General features: G+C 41.9%; 1 protein-coding gene across 6 annotated transcripts; it reads left to right on the top strand.

Moving 5' to 3' along the window:
- Positions 1–644: 644 nt before the first annotated feature.
- On the top strand, positions 645–16,253 carry pecam1b (platelet and endothelial cell adhesion molecule 1b). 6 transcript variants are annotated; one of them, XM_079159066.1, is made up of 16 exons: positions 645–780; positions 896–931; positions 3,841–4,140; positions 4,365–4,646; positions 4,733–5,002; positions 5,468–5,740; positions 6,446–6,724; positions 7,466–7,744; positions 8,822–8,923; positions 9,044–9,077; positions 10,095–10,174; positions 12,461–12,514; positions 13,577–13,666; positions 14,157–14,213; positions 14,875–14,897; positions 16,104–16,253. In XM_079159066.1, the coding sequence occupies exons 1-16, from the start codon at positions 738–740 to the stop codon at positions 16,203–16,205; spliced, it is 2,304 nt and encodes a 767-aa protein (XP_079015192.1). In that variant the 5' UTR covers positions 645–737; the 3' UTR covers positions 16,206–16,253. The 6 variants fall into 6 exon arrangements, with proteins under 6 accessions (XP_079015192.1, XP_079015194.1, XP_079015191.1 ...); XM_079159068.1 differs by lacking the exons at positions 9,044–9,077; positions 10,095–10,174; XM_079159065.1 differs by lacking the exons at positions 14,157–14,213; positions 14,875–14,897; positions 16,104–16,253 and having other exon boundaries at positions 13,577–13,871.
- The last annotated feature ends 8,642 nt before the right edge of the window (positions 16,254–24,895 follow it).

Below are 24,895 nucleotides of genomic sequence, written 5' to 3'. Positions count from 1 at the left end.
AGTTGCTCCGCCCGTCTAATAACGAAGCAGGTGGGTTTACATTGGAGATAGTTCAAAGCCCGGTGCGCCGCATACGGACGCTAAAGGGCGCCTCTGTTTGTCAGTTGCTGATCCAATTCTCAGTAGTTGGCGAGGGGTTCTCCTGGGCCAGTCATGAAGAGAAGAATGTGTACCAGTAGCAATAGCTCCACCTACATGTGTCCTGAAGGAGCCAGCTGAGATTTATGTCTGTGAAAACACACTCAGTAGCTGAGACTAAACCATTATCTTCCCTTCAGGAAATGGGCGTTGCTCCACAATGACTGTTTCTCCCGTCTTGTTCGTCTCTCTACCTGCACCGACCCAGCCAGCCGAGGTCAGAGGTCAAAGGCCTGACTGTGCTACTGCAGCCCAAGTAATACATTATTGTGACCATTTAAAACACACAAAATACACATACATGAAGGAGACCGCAGAAGAACATTCCACAACAGCAAAGAGCCGGGTGGCACGAACTTCCTGAGGAAACAACACTCACTTCCTGGCAAATTAAGCCAAACCGACGGCTGCTCGGGTTGATAACCGCCGCTGCTGGCTGACCACTGAGTGGCCGAGGTAGAGCACCACCGTTGTGTCCGCTCCCGCCCACCCGATTCAGATCTGCCCCCCACGCACCACCCATCAGCCAGCATAGTCACAAGTCTGTTAACCACCAGGACAGCCAGCAGCGTTGGGAGCCTCAGTGTTCCTCAGACAGGATGGGCCCTCTACTACTGCTCACCTCCACGCTCCTGTCCAGCTGTAAGACCACTGACCTTCTGTCTTCTTCTTTAATAACTCGTTGGACTTGTCTTTGTGGAGGTGGTTGAAAGATTTTTCTCTAACCTGGTGCTTTACTTTCTTATCTCGCTCCAAGACTACCTTCCAGGGAGAGTGGTGAACGCACAGCGCTGTAAGTATAATCTAAGATAAATTACACTTTACATAGAGACAGTTTACTGAATGTCTTCCACAGAAAGGCCCAGTGTTTATGGAACATCATTCCTTTATTTTCCATTTGGGCTTTGAGTTGGAAGACTTTTCAATCAGTTGTCATTCACTAAAAAACACTCCTAAACACGAAGCCAAGAGAGACACATGGTCAGTCAGTGGAAACGGTCGTGTTTGTTATCAGAGCTTTGTGATCGCTGGTGTTTTGTGAAGCGCTGGGAACATGTTAGTGAGCAGTGTCACACGCCTCCCTGTGCTCGTGTGTTCATTGGTGATTAAAGGCATGAGTCAGCCCAAAGGATGGAGGCATTGTCCAGACTTGAAGAAAGACGAGCGTTTCCATTGGTTTGTGTTTTTCCTGAATAGAAATTATAGAAAGAAATATCTTTCATTTTAGTGAAGAAGTGCTCGATCCTTTCAGTAAAAGTAACAAAATCCTGATTTATAAATGCTCTGTTACAATTAAAAGTCCTGCATTTAAATTATGTCTTAAGTAAAAGTAAACCGGCAGAAGTATTATCAGTAAGTTGTACCCCCAGCATCAAAAGTAAAAGTGCTCATTCTGCAGAAAAATGGCGATTTTTAGCACATTCATCAATGTGTAAGCATCATTTTATTGCTTTAGCTGATGGAGGTCATTTATATATAGTTTAGTCCAGTGGTTTCTCTTTGCTTTTTCATAAAATGTTGGATAATTTTACCTCATTGGGCCTCAAACTGCTATAAATATAACCATCTATGAAGTTTAGAGGAGATGTCACTCTTTGGTGGAACTGATATACTTTTGTGTAACGGAGAAACTGAACACTTAGAAGTGTTTTTGGAGGTGTAAACTAAATCATTTGGCTGTACTTTGAACACATCAATGCTGCTGTTAATATTGATATTTCTTACCAAATTTATAAAGCTCTGCATTTCATGGATTGAAAATGTAGCTCTTGAATCAGCCCTGAACCTCTCAAGGCCGATGCGGACGTAGAGTCGACTTGTTGGAACTTATCTATGTCATGACATTTATATAAATAAAAAAAAAAGATTAACATCAGCATGCACGTCACCCTCCTGTCAGCCGTTTGCCAACTTTTTTAGCATTTTAAAAAGATGCAAGCTTATCAAATGTATTTTTTATGTAAAATGTTAATCTGAAGAGTAATTATAGCTGTTATAAATCGAGTAAAACGCACATTATTTCACTCTGAAATGAAGTGGAATAGAAGTATAAACTAGCATAAAATGGAAATAGTTAAGTACAAGTATCTCAAAATTGTACCGAAGTACAGTACTTGAGTAAATGTCCGTTGTTAGATTTTCTACCACTGGCTCAGCAGGTACCTGCCATCACTCACGCGGCGTATCGAGAGCCCAGAGCAAATCTCTGCCCTGCACGCCTGAGCTTTCTCATCATCAGCCCTGCCAGGTCCTGCTGAATGATGCTGGGTGTGGGCCAGATTCCGCAGGCTCTGAAATGGTGATGGGTCCCCCGGGTGGCCTGTTTGTCTGACAAAGTGCTTTTCCTGCCCATTTTTTCCCTTGTTTTCCAGGTTTGTTTACTGCCTCACAACGCCCTCGTCTGAGCCACAACAGCAGCCTGTTGTCTCTAATACTCGACCAGATGGGTGATCTGGTGGAGAGGCTTGACGTACGTGTACAGATGCTTTCTGTCTGGTTACACTGGGGAGCAGTTTTAAAATGTACTTCTTAAAGACAAAATGTTTCTCCTCGGTCTTGGACAGTCGCTTCGACATTTGTGAATATGACAACAAATCTCTCCTGTGGATCATTGATTACTTTCAGCCTGTTCGTGCCTGTGGATCACAGGAGTATTTGAAGCGATTCACGGCTTTGGGAGCCGTTCAGGTGATCATCAGAGCAATGTGGCCGTATGAATGACGCAGTCTGGCTGCTGTAATTAATCCAGAGACAATGGAGCTGGGAACAAACCATTGTTGATAACTGTGAAGAGATTGAACGAGTTTTGTTATAGAAAAGAAATGAGTGACTCCTGAGGTTTGATCGCTCCGTAGCTGTCACGTAGAAAAGCCACAGGGTCGGCTGTCCCTTCTTGTCAGCTGAACCATTTCATACCTGTAAGATCAGTGAACACATCGGCCCATCAACGTCACATCCCTTAGTGAGGCGGTTGGAAGATGCCAAACCCTGAGGCCTACCAATGACACGCATCAAGCCCTCTTTACCTCATCTGCAAACAGATCAGCTCCAACAAAGCATCAAAGCAGATCCGGCTGCATATAGACGGAAGATGCTCTTTCTTATCTAATTCTATTCAATCCACTTTAATTATGACTGAGAACTCTACACGTCAACATGTGTTGGTGTTAAAGCTCAAAGGAAGGAGGGGAAGGCTGCTCACTCATGACTTTTAATGCAGTCGTCAATGTTTGAATTTAGGCGTTGCCCTCTTCAGGATAAAAAACTGTAATCATATGACATATATAGTGTACAGGACATGTGTCAAGGAATCAAGATGAACATGGGAATGTACTTTTGAAAAATCTTAAATAAATAAATAATAAATAAATCATAGAAAATAAAGATTTCACCTCACTAACCTAGTTGTGTACATGCAGTGAGCCTCTCTCCACAAGAAGATACATGAATGCATCCCTGTCAATGTAACACACATTAATGCCACGTACAAAACTTTACAACCAAGTAGAAAGTAAAGAGATAAGGATGTATTTTATATTGTCCTTGACTCGCTATATAGAAGGAAACCATAGTGAAAAAGATGGAATTTCTATCTTTCAAGTTATCATCTCACAATGAAGCAAAACCATTTTAAAGCTCTGTCAGTGCTGTAGATTAGCTTGTCTATTAAAATTGATTAGTTTTTCTGCATTCACTCCCTAGTGTTCACGATAAGAGACGTCACCCTGTCCATCGAGCCCAGTAATGACGTGACCCGCGACACCAATGTGACCCTGAGATGCCAGGCCACTGTCAGCAGCAGCCTTGGGCTGGAGGCGCTGAGTCGTGAGTACACTATATACAAGGACAGCAAAACAGTCTACACCAAGACCTCCAGCACCTCGGAGGATCTTCTGTACCCTCTGTCCGAGGCCAGAGTCTCCAACACCGGCAAATACACGTGCAAGATCAACATTGAGGGGAAAGAAATTACCTCCGGAGCCAAGAAACTCACAGTAACAGGTTGGTTTGTTGTTATGGATTCAGCAGGACTATTATCTGTTAATGTGGACGGATCCTTAATAATGAACATGCATGATTTTAAATCCGAAAAATGTAAGTGATGAGAGGGACGTGGGAGAATTACTCCAACTTTGGCAGACGGTGGTGCTCTTTTATATTTGTTCACTTTTTGTCAGCACGGCTGGATTCAATCTGAGCACATTTCTCACATATTGGGTTTTCAGGCCTGTCAAAACCAGTTCTCCACCTAAACAAGGGTGTGGTCACTGAAGGGGAGGAGATAACGGCCAAGTGTACGGCGCCCGGCGAGACGGGCTCCTTCTACTTCTACTTCTACGAGGACTCCACAGAGATCCTGGATAAGCAGGTCAACTCTAACCAGGCAGAGGCCAAGCTACACTTCAGCAGCGCTGGCATCCACAAGATTCACTGTGGCTATACTGTCCTCATAACGCCAGACTCCTTTAAGTCGGAGCCAAGCAACACTGTCACTGTTTCAGTCAAGGGTAAGTGGCATTTTGAAATGTCTTTTATTTTTCAAAGCATTTTGAGCCGTCTCAGGGCTTTTTCTTCATTGGCTGTGTCTCCTTAGAGCTTCCTATCAACGCCGTTTTGGAGATCTTCCCTCAGTCCAAGATCTATGAAGGAGACCAACTCTTCATCTCGTGCACCGTCAGAAACACTCTGCGCACCTTTAGGAGTAGTCATCTCTACCTGAGCCGGGGGAACCAGCTTCTCAGCAGGGGAGACACCAAAGTCAACCACAGCAGCGTTGCCCTGGCCAAGGACCCTGGGGAGTTTGAGTGCAGATTAGAGATGGGAGATGTAGTGAAATTCGACACAAAGACGATTTCAGTGACTGGTGAGTGGACAGAGGAAAGATGACCTGTGTGTGCACACTGTACATATATACATCTGTGTTCTTACTACTGATTTGTTTTTATTATTTAATATAATAAGAGGTTATGAGACGAGTCAAAAACGTAACTAAAAACATCAGTGAATAAAACCTGTTAATTAATTCAAATTGAGTTCCTTAGATCATACTATTACAAGAGTCTGTACAGTGAATGTTTGTTGTGAATGCAGCCGAACGCAGCATCTTACTGGAAGCGCTTCAATCCAGGAAGAGTGCAAAGCTTTTTATCCAATTTAACCTTCATTTTAATAATCTAATTAAGAGTATTAATGGTTAATTGTTTTTGACTTGTCGGACAATCTTTGACTACATTTTGTCGGTTTTAAGCTCCATACATATCAGCATTTACACTATTAAGTAACGTCAATGTAGATGACGACTTGCCATGTTTTTGAAATCTTTCCTCAGAGCTGTTTTCGGTGCCCACTCTCACCGTGTCTCCTGCTGAAGTCTTTCAAAGGGAATATATGACGTTAACCTGTAAAAGTGAGAGCTCTGCCTCTGAAAGACTCGACAGGGAGGAGTTGACTTACACTCTTGATCCACCCGGAAGCCAACTGATCTCCAAAGGCACTGGAATATTTTCTGGCACTGCCCTGCTGTATGATTTCAACTATACCTGTGTCGCTCAAGCCAAGGGCATCGTGAAGCACAGTGAAACCCTGACTGTACGTCCTAAAGGTAAGCTTACTTGATCTCTTTCAGAGTTTTTCCTGTACTGATGTGAGGGTCCCGGGACACATTTGTTTTTTTCCTCCATGTCCCTTTCGGGGCTCCATACAAATCTGAATTGATTAACCTAAAGTAAATGCTGCTATAGCATAAAACCAATGAAATGATTGATACCACAGTCAGAGTGATTGCAATTTCTCATCCGAATTTTCTCTGAGGGGAATAAAACAAGAGCATTTCATTCAAATATTAAAAATGTTATATCTCATTTATCATCTCATAATCACAACATATGCAAAACGCGGGCAGTGTTTTTCATCACAGTGTGAGAAAAACAGCTAGAAAAAAGAAACTTGTGCAACCGCAATAATAATCAGACCGCATCGCTTCATTTTTTATTATCTTTACTCATTCTGTGGATGTGTGACTGAATATCCAGCGCTTGATTCACATAAATAAGAATTAAATCCCAAATCAAAGCGGCTATCGTGAGTACTTCTATATTAGCAATGGAACAAATATCTGTGTATAATGTGATGAGTCAGTGATGAGAAAGGCAAAATAGGATTAAAGGTCATCAACCTGTGAACTGTACTCACTGAATAAAGCATTATCATAAAACCCCCCCCCCATGTCTGAATGGCTTTAGTTTTTGCTTCATATGGATTTGCCCTCAGGAAAGTCGGTGTGTTATATTTTCTCTCTCCTCTCTAGTTCCTGTCTCCACTCCAAAGATCTCGGTGGTTGGCAGAGCAGTCCTAGGACAGCCCTTCAAGATCCTCTGTCAGTCGGACATTGGCAGCCTGCCAATAAACTACACCCTGCTGAGGGGGTACGACCAAGTGAGCACTCGCATTGTCAAGCAGCCCTTTCAACAAGCTCTCTTCACAGTCAGCCTCAACAAGCCTGATGAAATAAGCAAGTACATGTGCGAGGCAAAGAATCGGAACAAGGAAGCCCCGCTCAGTAAAAGACTCAACGCTACCGTCATAGGTAAATGTTTAACGCTAGTATGTTTCTCCTTTTTTACATGGTTAGTATATTCTTAATTTACCTCATCACCACTGCTCAAAAAGTCCCGATCATTCAATGGATTACCATGTGTAAGTAGTGTTGGATGAGCCACTGCAGAGCCCTATAAGTCCTACAAAACTATTGACATTGACATAACACTCTTACCTCAAGGTCCATCTAGTAGCTGTTCTGGAGCTTTCAGATCATATCACATGACCTTCCTCAGCTGATGGAGTTTGTCCAGTTGTGGATGCGGATGCTCAAATTGTCATTTTTCTGAACACTTAAAAAACTTCTGATTCATTTTAGCTAAACAGTTGAGTTTCAAGGGTCACTCCTGACCTCTGAGCCAGCAGTTAACAGAATGTTCCTGAAGTTGTTCTGGTGCTTTCTATTGTGTCACATGATCCTCAGTAGATTGTTGTGGATTGCTCACTTGTCATTAAATGTTTTTCCAGCTGCTGTTTCCAAGGTCAAGATTGAACTTTGAAACTACGTTATTATTTTATAGTGTAATTTAATAGATACAAACACTCCCCCATTCCTCTGTAACACATTATGGTATAACTTTGAGTTGAGGAAATAGGTGGACATTTTTGGAAATACGCTTGTTTGCTTTCTTACCGAGAGTTAGCTGGATTGATACCACACTCGTGTCTGTCCGGTATGTTAAGTTATATTGACTAATGTCTACTCTTTTCCTCCACTTCCCTCTCTCAGTGCCTCTGACGCAGCCAATTCTTGTTGTCATCCCCGACCTACCGGAAATATCTGAGGGAGATGATCTCTTCCTCATATGTGCTGTTAAAGGCACACCGCCGGTCACCTTTAAGTTCTACCGTGTTGGCAACGAACAGCCGCTGTACACCATCACATCCAACAAGAACAACTCGGACTACCAGGTCCACAGTTTGTCCAAAGAGCACAGCGGCGTGTACTACTGCGAGGCTGTCAACTACGCCAACAATGTCGTCATCAGTGACCATGTCACCATAGAGGGTGAGACTGATGGGTATTCATGCTCAGTAGGGACTCCACCTGCTTCAGACCGGCCGCTCTGGGACTGACCCCGACCTCTGGGGCATGCAAATACAACTGAAATGAAATAAGAAGTAAAGAAATATAGTTATGGCCCAGAAACTAATTAGGCTTATTTGCATTCCCACCATCTTTGTCAAAGAGAACTATTTTAGTATGATTTTATGAAAACAAGTCAATGAAAACAGTTTGAGTCGTCAGATTATATTGAACATTTCAGTAAATTTAGCCAAAATATCTCATTGCTTCTTTCTCCCAAGCCATCCATCCATCCATCCATCTATTGTCTTCCGCTTATCTGGGATCGGGTCGCGGTGGCAGCAGGCCAAGCAGGCTAGGAAGAGAGGACGTCAGATTTTGTAGGCGAGGAAATATCTCGGGGAGTACCATTGTTTGGTTCCAGAGCTTTATTTTATTTATAAATTTAGATGGAGCCTGGTTCAAAGATTGCTTTCGTATGAGCAGGACACAGTTTCAAGTGTTGCTCCAAAAAAGGTTCCTGAAAAAACCTTCCATTTCAAGGAGAGACACAAAGTATTGTGAGGCCATCCGCTCGGAGACCTCCTGACTCAACTCATTGTGTGTTGCCGGTGTAGTCCAGATATAGCGAGCAGCACAGAAAATTGAACTTTCTTTTTGCAGTTTGTTCTTATTCACCACAAGCAGCCAAAACTCAGACCGCCCAGATGTTAGCAACAGATACAAAAAAAGACGAAATAAAAGAGAGGCTAAAAATCCATGATGGTGGACGGGTTATGGTGTCAGTGCGTCAGAATTTAAAGAAAGAGGGACTAATTAGAGAAATGATTAAAGCTTTGCTAAAAAGCAAGCAGAAGTTTGATCTTTGTGCCTTTTTTTTGTAACTTTTTAAAACTTTTTTAGTTTTTACTTTCTTTTTCTGTCTGAAACAACCTTTGCCATCATGTCCCATTTTATTCTTTCACCTTTGTGTTCTTGTTTGTAACTGACTTTCCTTTCTTTCTGTTTTTCTCTCTCTCTCCCCCCCTCCCCCCTCCCTCTCCCTCTCTCTCTCCATAGTGCGCCTGGCGTTGTGGAAAAAAGTGGTGATCGGTGGTTTCTGTCTTCTGGCGGTGTCTGTGTTGGTGGTTGTGTGTGTGCTGTGCTTCAGATCCAAGAGAGGTAGAGAGACCTACAGTCCTCCAGCAACTCAGCCTTCTTATGTCTAACTATGTATGAAAACCAACCATCCTCCTCCTACTTCCTCCTGCTCTTCTTCTCACATCTCCTCTCTTATTGTAGGTAAAAGCACAGAAGCAGCTGCTGAATTGTCAGTGTGAGTTGTCTCGACTACTTGCCTCCTCTGAATGTGACAGATACTGTCGAAGGTAGTGACAGTGTAGATGAGGGTGTATCAGTGTCATGTTTCTGTTATTTTTAGCCTTCACAAAACCATACTGGTTGTTTTCCATGTTTGTACTCTAGCCCTGGCCAAGAATTAGTCACATAACTCTCCATTAAACCACAAATTATTATTTATTTTTTTACTCCTATTAGTAAGGACTAAACAAACGAGACTTAACATAGTTAATTGGTGAAATTCATAGGTGTCCTGTCTCCTGTTGGAGCAATTACGCATATTTATTATTATATAATAAATGTAATTTCATAATCCCTAAGGGAAATTTCATTGTTACAGTAGCCAAGTCAACCAATAAATCGCTAAAAAGTAAATAGGTAGGTGAGAAGCTAAATACAACACATAAAAACGACTCATTCTAAGGTAATGAAAACACAACCATTCTTAGTTTCCGGTGATTATACACTAATAAAAACAAAGTTATGAATATTTTATTCCATTTCTGCCAATAAATCCTCCTAAATCCTACGATGTTAAATTGTGTCCGTGGTGGGGGCATGACATTTTACACCACCATCACATAATGCGCTCAGATGTCGTGGTCATTTGACGTATATCTGTGAGATCACTTTGATTTTGTGAGAAATGTTTTTTATATACTGTACGATGGTAGTGTCCAGTACTAGCGCACATTAGAGAACTGCAACTAATGTTAGAGGTGCTTGGATATTTAAATATAATGAACTGTACATGTATACTCACTGGTAGAGTGGTATGTTCTGTACTAAATAAAAATAGTAATAAGAAAAGTTCAGGAAAACATAAAAAAGTAAAAGAAATCACAAACCTAAAGGCCACCAGTATGGTTATTAAAGTGCATTGTTAGCTTGTATCAGATTTTATTGCACATAGTTTTCATGCTTTAGATCATTTTGGCATTTAGTCGATTTTTCTCACTGCTGCAGAGTTGACTTTATTTTTACCATCTCTCAGAAAGCCTGCGAGCCCTAAATCAGATGACTCTTTAGCAGTGAATCTAACCCACGACACAGAGGTTTATAACGCAGCAACAGGTAGCTTGGTTTTACTATTCTCTGTTTGTACCACTGACTGTCCTCATTAGTCATCATCTTAACAGCCATGAGTCATTTCTCTGGCCTTAACAGTCATAGCATGTTTCCTGTTGTAGCCACAGCAATCCATTTCCATCCCATGATGTTCTAACATGCATGCAGGGCCTATGTTGTGGTGAACCTGGCGACGTCTGTTTATCTTTATCTTTCCAGTTGATATCCTGTTCAAGTTTATGTGTTTGTTTGAGCTCATTTTCTTCGTCTGTCTCTGACTTCTTTTGCATGTACGTACATTGTGCTTGTGTCTTAAGTATGTATTTGCAGAGGCAGGAAAAGTAGGATATTGTTAGAAAACAGTTGTTGTAGGACCTAAACTCGACGAGGTTAAAGCTGTTTTTACGCTGGAAGAAGCTGCTTAAGTAGTTAAATCAAAGTACATGACATTGATTGTCAATTTTTGCAAACTGCTCAGAGCACCCATTATCATCTTCTTCCAGGAGCAGCGCCACTCTATGATGGCATGGAGGGGAGAGGGACCAATGGGGCGCGAGATAGCGTGGCGTCGCTTCCCGTTGACATCAGCAACAGGAGCAGCTACAGTATCCCAGCAACAGTGTAGAGATGCCCCACAACGGGCGGGACTTGAATTATATTTTTTATGAACTTTCAAAGCAAAAAATGAAGTTCGATGAAAGGACTTTGAGAGCAAGAATGGAAAAGAACACGAGAGGCAGTAATGTGTGTGATGTCGAGTGCTGTAGGATTTGGACACTTTTTTTTCACTGATGTGTTTTGTCAGTGAAAAGGAGGGGCGTGTTATGAAACAATACAAACCAGGACCTGCTGCTCCCTCTCCCCTCCTCCTGCAATTTAGATGGCCTTTGATTTTATACTCAACATTACTGTCTTTGTCCTTTGTTTCTTCCATCGTCCGTGTGATTTTTGTGTCCTTTTATGTTTGCAACTGCTCTGTTTGTCTGATGTGCATGTCTATATGGCCTTGGTGACAGATTGATTAATTTGTATATACATTTAATCACCATCACAGGAAATGTGTGTATATATTTTTGGTTTATCCCCTGACCGGTTGGACACTTGTAGAATAAAGACGTTGGTTTTATTTAGAAGTGTGTCAGTACCATTCATTTTGCTTTATACTGCACAAAAAGCAGTCCAAGAGAACATTATTATTATTATCACGCCTGTATTAATCTCCCACTACAGTAACCATACTAAGCACAGATCCAAGACAAGAATACCAACATAACATGAAGTTGATTCATTTCCTTAAAAAAAGGAACGCGCAACAGAGACTTCCTTGAAATGTTGAAACAATAGAGTCCGCAACAAGTCTGTTGGCACAGAGCAGGTCAGAGTTGATAACACTGGTGGTGGAGGGTGGGGCTTATCTTGTTTCAAGCCAGGCAAGTTTGAATGCATGCAGCAGGTGGAGGAAATGAATCACATGCGGCTTGCTTGAGCCGTGTGTGAGATTACATTACCAACTGGGAAGTTGTTTTAGCCAGAACGTATTGTGCTGAATTAACATCCTAATGTGCACAAGGCAGTAGCAGATTTCTCTATTTACCAGACTAGTTTCATTTTAAGAGCAATAATGCCTCCACTAAAGCCACACAAAGTGTCTCCCATCTCTCCGTTGTTGCTTTATGAACAGAATATAATCTTGATATTTGACTTTTGCTCGTGTGTAATATGCTTATTCACTTGCTTGCGGAGAGTAATGTGAGAAGACTGTTACCACTCTAACGGCTGACTATTTAACATGAAGCTACAGCCAGGAGACAGTTAGCTTAGCTTAGCTAAAGTTAGCATGAAGACTGGCACTGTGAAAAAGGTTTTAAAATAATAATTAAAAAACAAAATCAAATTCTAAAAATGACAAATGACCCTTCTGTAAACCCGCATACATTTTTACACTTTGGTTTTCGTATGGGTTAACCAAACAGAGGTTCAGAGATTTTTTTTAACCTTTGGACAGAACTGGTCAGTCCGTTTCCAGACTTTATGCTAAGCTAAGCTAACTGGTTGCTGGCAGTAGCTTCATATTTAACAGTGGTAACGTTTTTACCGTATAACTCTCAGCAATAAAGCAAATATGCATGTTTCCTCAAAGTTCCTCTAAGACACTTCATAGATATCAGCTGACATCATACATGTGGCTTGGCAATGTGTCGTTTTACTGTTCTTTATTAAGGTATATTTCTTATTCTAATTAGTGCAGAATTCTTACAACATAATTAAAGTTTGTCTTTCTGTGTTTCACAGTGAGGGTGGACGGAGCTGCAGTCAGTGTGTGGAGCGAGCGACCACCTGAAGAAGGTGAGCTGGGCTTGTAATAAGTAGCCTACCATTATATTAATGCTTTTACTAAAAATGCCTTACAGTTCCATGGAAGCATGTCTATTTGACATGGATGGACCTATTGAGAACTACGCACAGACAGCTTTAACTTGTTTTTTCTCAAAATACGCCTATACGAGTTTCGCTGAACAGCAGCAACTGGCAACAAATTGCATTTTGAGCTTATAGTTAATGCCAAAGTGTAAAGTTGCACAAGTAGAGAAGAGTCATGAAGTTGCTGATTCAGTAATGTCAGTAGCACAACAATAGTGGATGTAGCTTTCAGTACATTACATACAAGTGTTGACGAATAGTAATAATATTTTAGTATATTTTCTCGCAGACTTTACAAAACACTTCTTTTGGATCTCGTAAGGCAGCAATGATCCATGGTTGTTTCCCTCCCAGCTCCTCCCGGTAACTTTAGTAATATTTTGGGCTTTTTGGCTGGATGGTCACCATGTCCCAGGACACCGGGCCCACCCCCGGATGGTTTATTTTTACTCTGTAATTGTTTTTATTCAACAACATCAAAGCTATGTATCACTGCTATGCCTTGCGGCACTAGTGTACATGGTTTAAAAAAGAAACCTACAACAGCCAAAATGTGTGTTGACTAACTAACAGTGCACATCTGTGACCAAAATAACATTTCACACCAATCAGCATTTAATGGTTTATGAGGTTATAACTAATCAAAACTCCCGTTTAGTCAAATTTTTGGGACAAATCGGTCAGGATTCAGGAAAAATAATTTTGGGACGTTTGGTCACCCTACATGAAGGGTCATACTTGATCTTGTTAATAACTACAGTAAAACTAACACAACTCAAGGCCTCTAGCACATACAGTAGTCATATGGTTGAAAGCTCTGGATAAGACAAGCGGGTGGACCTCGAGCTGGGATTGTTTTGTCAAACTTTTATTTCCAAGGTCAACAATGAACTTTTCATGCTTGAGAAAACCGTACACTCATAGATGAAGTCATGCAGAGGGTTTAGCCCATTTTAAAGAGAATCTTGTTCATGTATTTGCGTACAGCCAATGACGAGGAGAGCAGCGTGGTGTCCAACGAGCCTGATGTGGAGTACACTGAGGTGGTGCATCCCCGGCCAGTAGATCCTGCCAGAGGTGAACAAAAAAGAAAAGATGTTGTTTTGAGTCCATCTCCCTTTGACAACTTTTTGTCCCTCTTTTTTTCTTTATTCTGCACATTCTCTCCCCTCCATTACAAACCTCCCAAAAAACATGTTTTAGTCTGCTTTGCCCACATCCCTTTACAGTTGATAATACAGACCAACACTTCCTGGGAGGGGCATAATTACCCATAATTAACACATCTCCAAGTTGCTCTAACTGCAGGGATTTCCAGAACCATTGCAGACCTCATAAACAGGAAGGGTTGAGCTAATTGCCTGGCTGGTTTCTGATACTGGCTCCTTCTTCGTTATGGTTCTCTGTGCTCAAGGTCCCGACGGGCTGAAGATGGCCGTTACAGAATGTGACACAACCCGCCTACTTTTAGATCTCTGCTCATGATAGATCTAACAGACAGTTATCAGCTAAGAAATGTGTCTTTGATGTTCAAGCAGGCTAATGTGTTGCTTTTTATTATCAACAGTCCCCGTGAGAAAAGGCACAGACACAGTGTATAGCGAGCTCCAAAACTCTCCACATGGTGAGTTTAACATCTTGAAAGTTGCACTGATGACGATTTTTATACGGACAGTGGATTAAGTTACTGTGTGAAGTTGCGAAAGGGGTTGCTCGAGGTGACAAATCCAAATCATCGCCCAACTCGGCAGAGTGTTTTAGCTTTTTTCAGCTCATTTTTACTGTTTTGGTTTCCTCTCATCGCTCCTCATCAGCCTTGTGGCTGATTATCCCACTGCACACTACCTGCCCACAAAGTTAGCCACAAGTGAACCTCGTGGATCATTTCGCACTTAACGAGCCAGTTAATTGGATGGCCAGCTACAGAGCCGTTACTGTATCCTGTTACTGCTGGCAGGAACCTCCTGCTATTAAAACAGCAGCCAGACGCTGGATGTGTCTATTAAGCAATTTATCGGAGTCTTAATGTTTCCTGTTCAACAGTGACAAAAGAATAATTAGTTGAGAGAAGCATCTGAAGAGTAAGAGGGAATGTTCTCGATATTGACTCAGACATCAGGGACAGAACTTAATGGCTGAAACAAAGGCCTCTGCAGAGGAAGAACAAGTGAGTCAGCAAGCTCGGTCATGTCGTCATAACATTCAAATGACTAATGCATAACTGTGAGGTGAGCCAGTGAGTGAGCGGGATACACACATGTAACCTGTGATGCTTTTGCCTTTAGGTGCTGCTGACCATCATGACTATGTAAGTTATTATCTGCACAATCACACTCATGTTCTTCCTGCTACTTATCATTATAGTTAGGTGTCTTTTGCTTCGCCTGCAGCACTAAATATATTAATCAAATGCTGTATGTTTATTCATAATATATATGCGTAGTTGAAGATGGGTGCTATGACTTTTCTTAGATAACTTTTTTTATTAATTGCATTTTACAAACAAAGAAACATTAATATATAAGTAGAAGCAAGCAAGACTGTATGTAGTATTCAAATTAAATGATAAGTAATATTAGAATCCTTTTGACCATATGTTTAGTGGTGAAACAATTGTTCTTCACCATTAACTTGAGCAAAGACTTAAACAAAGACTTTTATACGGTAGCATTACTCATGTATGGGATTTGTATACCAAATGCCTAAAATCACCCGTGTGTCCCTGCGCTGGCCGCCTCCTGGTCACAAAGATATCTTGCAGGCCGATAATCCAGAGCGAGAGGAAAACAGCCGTCAATGTTTCCAGACAAGAACAAAGGCACTTGGGCTGGGGCTTCCTTCCCTATCGCCCGATCAGATCAGCGCAGTGGCCCAGTCAAATTACCTCAAAGCCCATCTCAGCCAGCAAACTGTCCCCCAGCATGCCTTAATCACTGCCGCTCCTTACTGCGCTGATTGTCCCTACATGGTGTTAGAGGCAGCTAAAGAGAGGAATGTGGAATAATACACCAAAGGATGTGAAATCGGGATCTAAAAATGGGTGATTCATTCATCAGTGTATCTTCTTGATGGGAGATTATGCGGTTTGGTCTGACACTAGTCTTACTATGGTCTGTCTGCTCCACAGGAAACTAATGTTCAGTAGACATTTAGGAGTTTGTATTATGGGGGAAAACAGAGCATCCTCTGAGAGTTTGTTATTCAGTTTTGCTCCATTAAAAATGAGGATTAGCACTTAGGTAGTTAGGAAGATGGATGAAAACACAGTTTAAAATCAGATTTGCACCCATGCAGGAGCAATTGTTTTGCACATTACCAGGAGCCACAAAAGCGTTTTTGTTTTTTTATAACCTTATCCTGCCATGTTTTTAAATAGTACTTAGCGACCGCACCAATGTGTGCTTTAGTCTTAACTGCTTTGTGTGTGTGTGTGCCAGTGTTGAAGGATCAGGATCAAGATAATAAATGAATCAGCCCCGTTAGTGTTTAATTGCTCTGCTTTGTGTGTCAGCAGGGTTCAGTAGAGTACGCTGAGCTCAACAGTGAACAACCTGAGATCAATGGCTACGGTCTAGAGGTCAACAACCACCAGGACCTGCCAGTGCCGGTGGACTAGTGGATTATCGCCTTGTCTCCACTCCCATCTCTTATCCACACTTTTTGTACAGCTATAAATATTGTTGTATATCAATAAAAGCATGAAGTCACGAATCCTTACTGTGCTTGTTGGTGTGTTTTTTCTTTCGTGTGACAACGGGCCTTTATATTACAGCTGCACAGAGATCTGATAAGCAGAAAATAACTCTGCTGTCAATGTCATTAGAAAGATCATCTTTTTAGTGTTTTTCACAGTAACACAACTCAACAAGTGACTTTGTTTTCCATTTGAATAAGTTAGAGTTCAAACTTACTTCTACTAGAACATGTTTATATGCTTTAATGTTAAAAACACATTATTGTTCTCATACTGTCTGTCTTAATATACCTGTATTCACCCTCTGCTGCTCGAAACGCTCTGTTTTAGCTTCTCTTTAAAGCGACTGTTTTTGTGTGACTTGTGTGAGTTTTGGAGGTATCGGCTGTAGAGATGTCTGCCTTCTCTTGAATATAATTTAGATCTACTAGATGGCATTCAAAGTCAACAGCAATGTCTCTTTCAAGAAATCCTGACCAGTTTTAATCCACAGACCTTGTTGTGAGCAGTTTATTATAGTTCCTACATGAAACTGCTCACCACAACTGCTGAACTGTCCCATTAAGCCCCCCTCCCAAAAAAGCCCAGTCTAGTCTGATTAGCATGCGAGAACATTCTGGTGTACATTTGCAAAGTCTGCAAGTCGTGGATGGAGACTCAGATTGGGGACTGTATATTCTAATGAGACTGCATTTGACATAGGAAGGGAAGCCAAATCAGTCTTGTTGAAACACATATTTTCTGATCTAGACATGGAAAATAACTGACTGGGTTAGTCGACACTCCAGATACCCAAAATAAATGTAACCAATATTGCACTTTTTACTCCACTACATTTATTTGACAACATTAGTTACTTTTCAGATCCTGATTATTAATACAACATATAATTACGTTACATATAACTTATCATGGATACCTATAAGTATAAAGTAAATTAGCCCCTCCTTTACCAGCCACAGCTTTAGTGATGCTTACACATGAATATATCAATGATTATAATCCAGTGATATTAAAGTTATCATGAAATGGGCCATTTGGACCACAAAAGGTGTGTTTCCGTAGTGTTTTAGTTACAGTATAGTGTGATTTCACTAGTATGTACCACTAGGGGGCGCCCTTGCATCGATAATATTCAGCAAGCAATTCATCCCCCTCACTGTTTTAAGTGGTCGTTGGTGGTAAATGGAAACCATTTTGTGGCGGAAAGGTGATATTTACAGGGCAACAGGGTAGATCAAATCTGTTCTCATAATATAACATGTACTTAACATTGAAAATGAGGCAAAGATTGCAATTAGCAGAAATTAATACCAAAGAAGATGAAAGTTTTAGAGGAAAAATATAATCCCTAAGTAAGGCCAGGACATTTATTTCAATTACATCACGGTGACGCGTGCAACAAAAAGAAAAAATATTAACATCAGTGTCTGGCTGGTACTGTTTTCACCTGACCAAACTTCCTGGAGATAACTACTGTAGTGGGAACTACCACAGACGTGGTTTTGAGTAATTTGCCAGGTGTTATTATCTTTAGTCCGATTTTGTCAGCGCAAAAATGTCCCAGTCAAAATCTAATTGTGCAACTAACTTTGAACTTTCTTCCTAAAACGGATCACGTGTATGTATAACCCACCCTCATTCAGGATTTCCACACCTTTAAACCAGAAAAAAACAGTCTAATTCAGTGCCCCTTTAACCTGCTGCCACTCCCTGTGTGGTTGTCTCCCTGTTTGCTTGATTGTCTGCAGGTGTGCTGGAGTCAGAGCAGAGCCACATCAGCTGCACCTCATATTCGTAATCAAGCCTCTACAAATACTCAGCCCTGCCACTTCCACTCTGCAAGATCGTGGACTCTGCTACTAGTCAGTGGTGCTACGCTTTGAGCCAATTACCTACCGGTGGTGCTTTAGTTGCTTGTTGTTAGATTTCCTGTACTCATCCGGTTCTCTGTATGCAGTCAGATCACTGGTCCTTGTTTCCTGCCTGGTCAAGCCCCGCTGCTCTGCCCTGGAACCCTGCATCACTCAGTCTCCTCGGATGTCCCTCAGGTTTAAAATCCATACCTGACTTCATCTGTTCTGCAGCCCCATGTAACCGTAAGATCTGCGTACAAACATGAACTCAGCAGATGCAACATCTCCCCCTCTGGATCGCCTCCACCAAGCCGTCGCTGATCAAGGCGTCGTACTCGGACAACACGGCCAAATGCTGAAAGACCTGTTGAGTCAGGTAACGGAGTTGTCACAGACCTTGTTGAACCTGCAGAGCCAACTCGCAGGCCTGAGCTCACAACTTGCCCCCGGCCCTTCGCAGCCAGCCAGCAGCCCCTCTCCTCTGCCCCGTGAGCTCTTTGTCCCTGCTCCTGTGACTTACGGCAGTGAACTCAGAGCTTTCAAAGCTTTTTTGCATCAGTGTTCACTGGTATTTGAGCAACAGCCCCATACATATGCCAGTGAACGAGCAAAAATATCTTACCTGATGAGCTGCCTCAATGGAGCTGCGCTTTCCTGGGCTTTGGCGGTGTGGGAAAAACAGTCCTCCCTCTGCTTCAACTATTCCAGCTTCACGGAGGAGATGAAAAAAGCCTTTGATCATCCTGTCCACGGTGAGAATCCTGGCAAAAGACTTTTTGCCCTCCGTCAAGGCTCACGCAGTGTCGCCAAAATGACAATTGAATTCCGCGCCCTTGCAGCTGAGAGCGGCTGGAATGAGGAGGCCCTCAAGGCAGTTTTTCAGAATGCCCTAAGTGAGAGCATTAAGGATAAGTTGGTGTTTAGGGATGAGCCCAGTGGGCTTGATGAACTCATATCTCTAGCCACCCGTGTTGACAACCGTCTCCGTGAGCGTCAGAGGGAGAGGGCAGGTAAGAGTGCGTTCCCCACAACACCAGCTTTCCTGCCTTGTTCCTCTCTCCCGACTACCTCTTCTCCCAAGTCTCTTCCAAAACCTGAACCGATGCAGCTCAGCCGGGCTTGTCTCTCTCCAGAGAAAGGACCGCAGTGGATGAACACTAGGAGCTGTTTTTATTGTGGCCAGGCTGGTCATTTTCTTTCCACCTGTCCCTTGGGTCCAGTAAAAAAGGAGGCTTGGCAGTAGTGGGTGATATACTACTTAGCCAAATGGGCTGCCCATCTCCCTCCAGGTTTTTGTTATACAGCACTCTAATGAGTCAGTCCATTACCCTGCCCCCTCTCATGGACTCGGGCGCCGAAGAGTTTCATAGACCGAATGGTAGCTACTCAGACCGGTCTGTGAGTGAACAGTCCCTGTGATTCTGTGTCTCTCAGGTACCCATCAAGAAAAATGTTTCCCAGATTTAAACCTGTCTCCTTTTGCTGCAGCTCCTCCACCTCCTCGGATTATCTGACATCCTGAATTTACAGTCTCTGGCTTGTGGATGAGCGGCATTGGGGCTGTGGCTTGCATTACCTGCTGGATCAGGAAGGACACAGGCCTGAAGAGTGCTGCTGGGTGTCCTGACATCAGATTCTGGACCCCATCCTCATGCAGGATTTTAAGTCTGAAGCCGGGGACATCATCTGTCATGCTTTCTACGTCTAATCCAATGCCCGACACCCCCCCCCCCCCCCCCCCCCCCCCCCCCCCCCCTTGCCGGAGTTGGAGTAGAGCTATACAGACTCCGGTCCTTGTTTCTGCCCTCTTGTTGCCTCAGCTTTGCACTGGAACCCTGCAATACTTAGTCTCCTCTGCTCGCCCTCAGCACCTGCTTCCTTGGCCCCAAACTGCCCATGCTCCAGCCTCAGTTCATGACTCTCAGCTACTTGCTCAAGCTTCCCCTATCCTGCAGCCATCAAACCTGTGCTCTGCAATAAAATCCTTTTTCACATTATTCCTGTTTCCTTGCCTGTGTCTGCAACGGAGTTCACTTGTTCTGCAGCCCCACGAAACCTGAGAAATGTAATAATTATCTGGTGAACATGGAGTATTTAGCATCTTAAGAACAAGATATTTCGTTCAGGAGTTGGTGGAGACCAAAGCAGAGCTAAAGGAGGGTCATTTTTTAACTGCCAAATTAATTATAATGTTGTTCTACAGCACAATGACCTGAATAACATAAGGGGATGATATCAGAATATGTGCAAAATACTTCATTATAAGCACCTTGTTCTGTAGGAAGCGACTGTGGCTCGTAAGTTAGAGTGGGTGGTCCTCTAAGGTTGGGGGTACAATCCCCAAGTGTCTTTGAGCGAGACACTGAACCACAAGTTTCAGCCTGGGAACGTCACTGCAGCCCATCGCTCCTGAATGTTTAGGATGGGATACATGTAGAGGCCGTATTTCATGTATGACAATTGTAGTAAAGTTTAAGTTAATTGCATACATTACATGGTAGTTTTTCTATCATACATAGGATCTAATGTTGTCATCACCGTTGCGCAAACTTGGAGCAAAAAGCAGAAGAAGCTCACAGATATTTATCTCAGTTCTGTATAATGTGACTTTGCCGGATGTCTTTGGTGATGACTTGGTGACTCTAATGGCACTGCATGTCTAGTATGCAGCTATAATAAGCTACACTCATGAAAAACATTTTCATCACCCGTATGTCTAATTTGTGAACACACGCACCTCTGATACTCTCCAACACAGTGCATGTACATAACCTCGTGTGTTATTCCAATGTCTTGTTGAAAATACAAACTTGTGCTGTCAGACACATTCACAAATGTCTGAATGTTTTATTTTAAATAAAATAATAGTTTAATATATGCATTACTTGGATGTTTCTAAAGTTAAATGTCAGTGGCATCCTCTTACATGGTACACATTATGAATGGAACACCCTGGCACACGTTAGTTTCGGTTATGACATCAGCGTCCACATTGTTTATTATAAACTTGCATCATATTCAGAGTTTCCAGTAATTGAATGTCCTGCCTTCGATGGCCTCGAGGACTCCAGGGGCCTGCACTGGTAGCGTTGGCATGGCAACTGCACATGGCCTTTTTCTTTTCAATAAATGTATTTAGAGGTGAACTTTTTTTCACTCTCTCTCTCCTCTCTGTCTGTCTCTGCCAACATCCTTATTAAAATGCCATTAAGCTTTAATGACCTTAAGTCATCCATATTGGTCAAAACATGAGCTGAAGCGCTGCGTACATGGATCAGCGTGTCCTCGTCTCTCATTCTGTCCTCCTGCTTTGAATTCATCGTGCTTATTACGGAACTTCCTGGTGCAGTCGTTTATGAACAATTAAATTTCCTCTTTGCAAGCTTTTTATGTCCTTCTGGTTCAGTGCAGCTCAGATACCCCCCTGTTATTCAGGAACAAAACAAAGAGATGTTAAATATTTTGAACTCGCAGAGGTAGAGGAATAAGATTTTAACTGCTAAACATATGTTATGAAATATGTTGCCTTTTTAGCCATATGGCATGGCTTTTAGCTCTCAATCCATCTGTTGCTTGGTCAGTTGGTCAGTCAGTCCACAACTTTGGTTCAGTCTGAAATATCTCAACTAACAGAGCTCCTATTGTGGCTCTAAGTATTACATTGAACTAAAGTAGCTGTACCTCAACCAGCTAACATGCTGGTTACATATTAATTCATCACAAAATAATAATCAAATAATAATTTTGCATGAAGAGTACTTTTGATACGTTAAATACGTTTTGCTGGTGGAACTATATTTTTACTGAAAGTGGCTACAATCACACAATACAATGTTAATATTATTTGATCACATGATTACTTGCTAGTGAAACTCTGCAGTTCCCCTCAGCTCAACGGAGAGTTATAACGTCTTTCAGCTCATTGTTTTGGCTTTTCCGTCTGCAACTTTACTGGTTTGGTTCAGTGTTAGCGCTCTCTAAAGCCTCGTCCTGTGCCGCAGACGGCTGTTTTCAGTGAAAACGCTTTAAAAACTCACTGTACACTACCTACTTAGCACCAAACAGTAGACAAACACAGTTATTGGCTGGGGAACATACTGTTGTGGAATATTTATCAGCATTAGAGCCAGATATTTCCCTCAGGAGTTAATGGAGACCAAAACAGGGCAAACAAGCTAAATGGCGATAACAATGTTGGGGTTGTATTCACAGCTTGTTTCTGCTGAATGCAGGATTTTCACTTATATTTTGTATTGTCCCTGCTACTTTTTATTCGTTTCCTGGATTCTGGATTTGATTATCTTAATATTCGGTCCACTCAGTGCACATCTCTAATCTGTAGGTCTCTGACATGATTATGCAAACCTCCAACACTTATTAAAAGAACTTTATTGTGACACGTTTTGGCCTGTGGCCTTCATCGGGTCACATTGGTCTTTATACTACAACTGATAATGGAATTTTGACCCCGATACCGACATAGTATTTGCTTTCTTTAATCTTCTCAATTTCTTATCATTACACAGCAGACTGATTGGGTTTGACCTGCCTGCTTCATAAAAGATGAACAAAAAATAAAAAGGAGATAACATTTTCTGCTGTTAATATTGGCACTTAAAAACCACCCTTGACAAAATAAACAGATAGCTTCTCTCTTTTCCAGAGTTAATTGTTTCATGTCTTGCATGTAATGAAACTACAACAAAAAGAACATGAAGAACTAGTATTCATTTCATTGTATCAACCACTTGATATCATTCTATAAATGACTTATGCGCAGTATTTTGGCAAGAGCACATTTTGGTTTCTCTTCAGTAACAGAATGGAGGACGTGGTCAAAGCAAGTACCAATGTGACAAACTGTTAAATTGCTTCGGCCAATCGGCTCGCAGAGCTCGCTGCTTTGTCAAACCGAGGAGTGCCAGGCGTGATTTTTGTCATTGTACGTCATTTGTCTTTTTGTCCTTGCTGGAAAGAAAATGTAAAGCTGTCACTAAGACATTAAGGTGCTACAGTATTTGTTTTAGATACACTATTACTGCATTAGTCTACACCAACCCTGTTATCTTCTGTGAAATATTGACAGAATCTAGTAGAGTAAACACCAGTCCACAAAGCACTGCAGTCATTTCCTGAGCACCTTGGGTACAAGGACTGTAGGCTAACTTTAACTTATCATATAATTCTATGGCAACCATATCATATTACATTTCATAGCAGCTCCAAATATAGAGATGTAGAATTAAGAGAGCTAAGGATGAATATTAACTTGCCTTAACATTGGCTTTGTTGCCAGGAAACTGAACCAACTTTTGATCGACAGTCTCACTTTGCAGCCCAACTGCATGAAATCTGACCAAATATTGCCTGGTGCGTTACAGCTGGTACAGAGTTTAATGGTTTAAAAATGCAGTTAATTCCATTAGCAAAGAGATCATCTTGGAGTGAACTTGTGGTGCAGTAATAATAGGGTCAGTCAGTCTCCACCTTTATCTTGTGGGATAACAGGAGCCAGTTTCTAAATACTGGAGACAATGCTATATGCAATGTAAATATTGACTATATAATACCTTATATAATATCAATCAAGTTTTCGGACCTTTCGTACATCAGTAATTAAAGCAAACAGAGAGCGGCTGCTGTTTGCTGGAGAAGTCCCTGAGTTATCTCACTCTGTCATCTGTCAGATTTTTATTTTCAATGAATCTGACTGCCTTACGGGATTTAACAGGGTGTGAGTATGAGCTTCTACGTCTTTGTATCCTAACTTGACTGTTCTAACCGCAGTTTTGCATTATGCCCACACACTGAGCAGCTGGTTGGATATCCTCCACTAAGTCAGCAGTAGACAAGGTGGTTGTCTAAGTGTTTTTAAAGGCGTTTGATTTACCCATGCAGAGACTAAAAGCTTATCAAGATCAGTATCTTTTAATTTGTCTCTACAGTGTGATTTATAAAGGCCAAACTACGATACCGTATACTTTACACACAAAAATGTATAGTAGATTACTGTGACAATAGGGGCCTTCAGGGTATTCCGTCATACATCCCCTGAAACATCAGCACTGTTCACTGACAGTATCTCTTTGTTTCACTCCATTCTGAACATAGCCTCTGTTCCTAGTCTTTGACTACCTACGGTGTGCAGAGGCCTTGGATCAAAGCATCCTTTCCCTTCTGTATGTCTGTGAGAAGGTCTTATCTTTTCTCTCTGCTCAGATAAATTAGAAAACTCTGTCTCTTGGAGGAAGGAGGGAAGATAAGACCGCCACAACCAGACTGACTTGTGCACAGCTGAATTCAAGATAAAGAGGACTAACGGAGGAGTTGGGTCACTCAATATCCCCTTCTAAACAAAACATTGACCAGTCCCCTTGTCCTCTTAACATCCCTAATTGTCACCTTTTCCAACACTTTTTCTTGAGTCCCCTTTGCAAACACATTTCCAAAACAACTCCCCCCCCACATAGTTGCATCAGTTACAGTTATATGCATATCCCAGAGTCAGAAAACCATTGTAAATACCCAAGTTACAACATAGTTTACTCATTATATTTGTGGAACATTTGTACAAACATAAATAATATTGCATTATGTAAGCCACAGTACGATTAAAATGGTGCTTCAACATGGATTACATTGCCTAAATAGTGTAAGTGCTTAAAAATCGTGTTTTTTCCACGATCCCTACGTGTGTTATCGCTCAGGGCTGATGTGCAGCAATGCCAGCAGATAGCAGGGAGCGCCGCTCATTCA

This window comes from Pholis gunnellus (genome assembly GCF_910591455.1).
Source record: "Pholis gunnellus genome assembly, chromosome: 5".
NCBI classification, from domain to species: Eukaryota; Metazoa; Chordata; class Actinopteri; order Perciformes; family Pholidae; genus Pholis; species Pholis gunnellus.
Note: the sequence above shows the minus strand (reverse complement) of the source record. Positions and strands in the feature narration are given on the sequence as shown.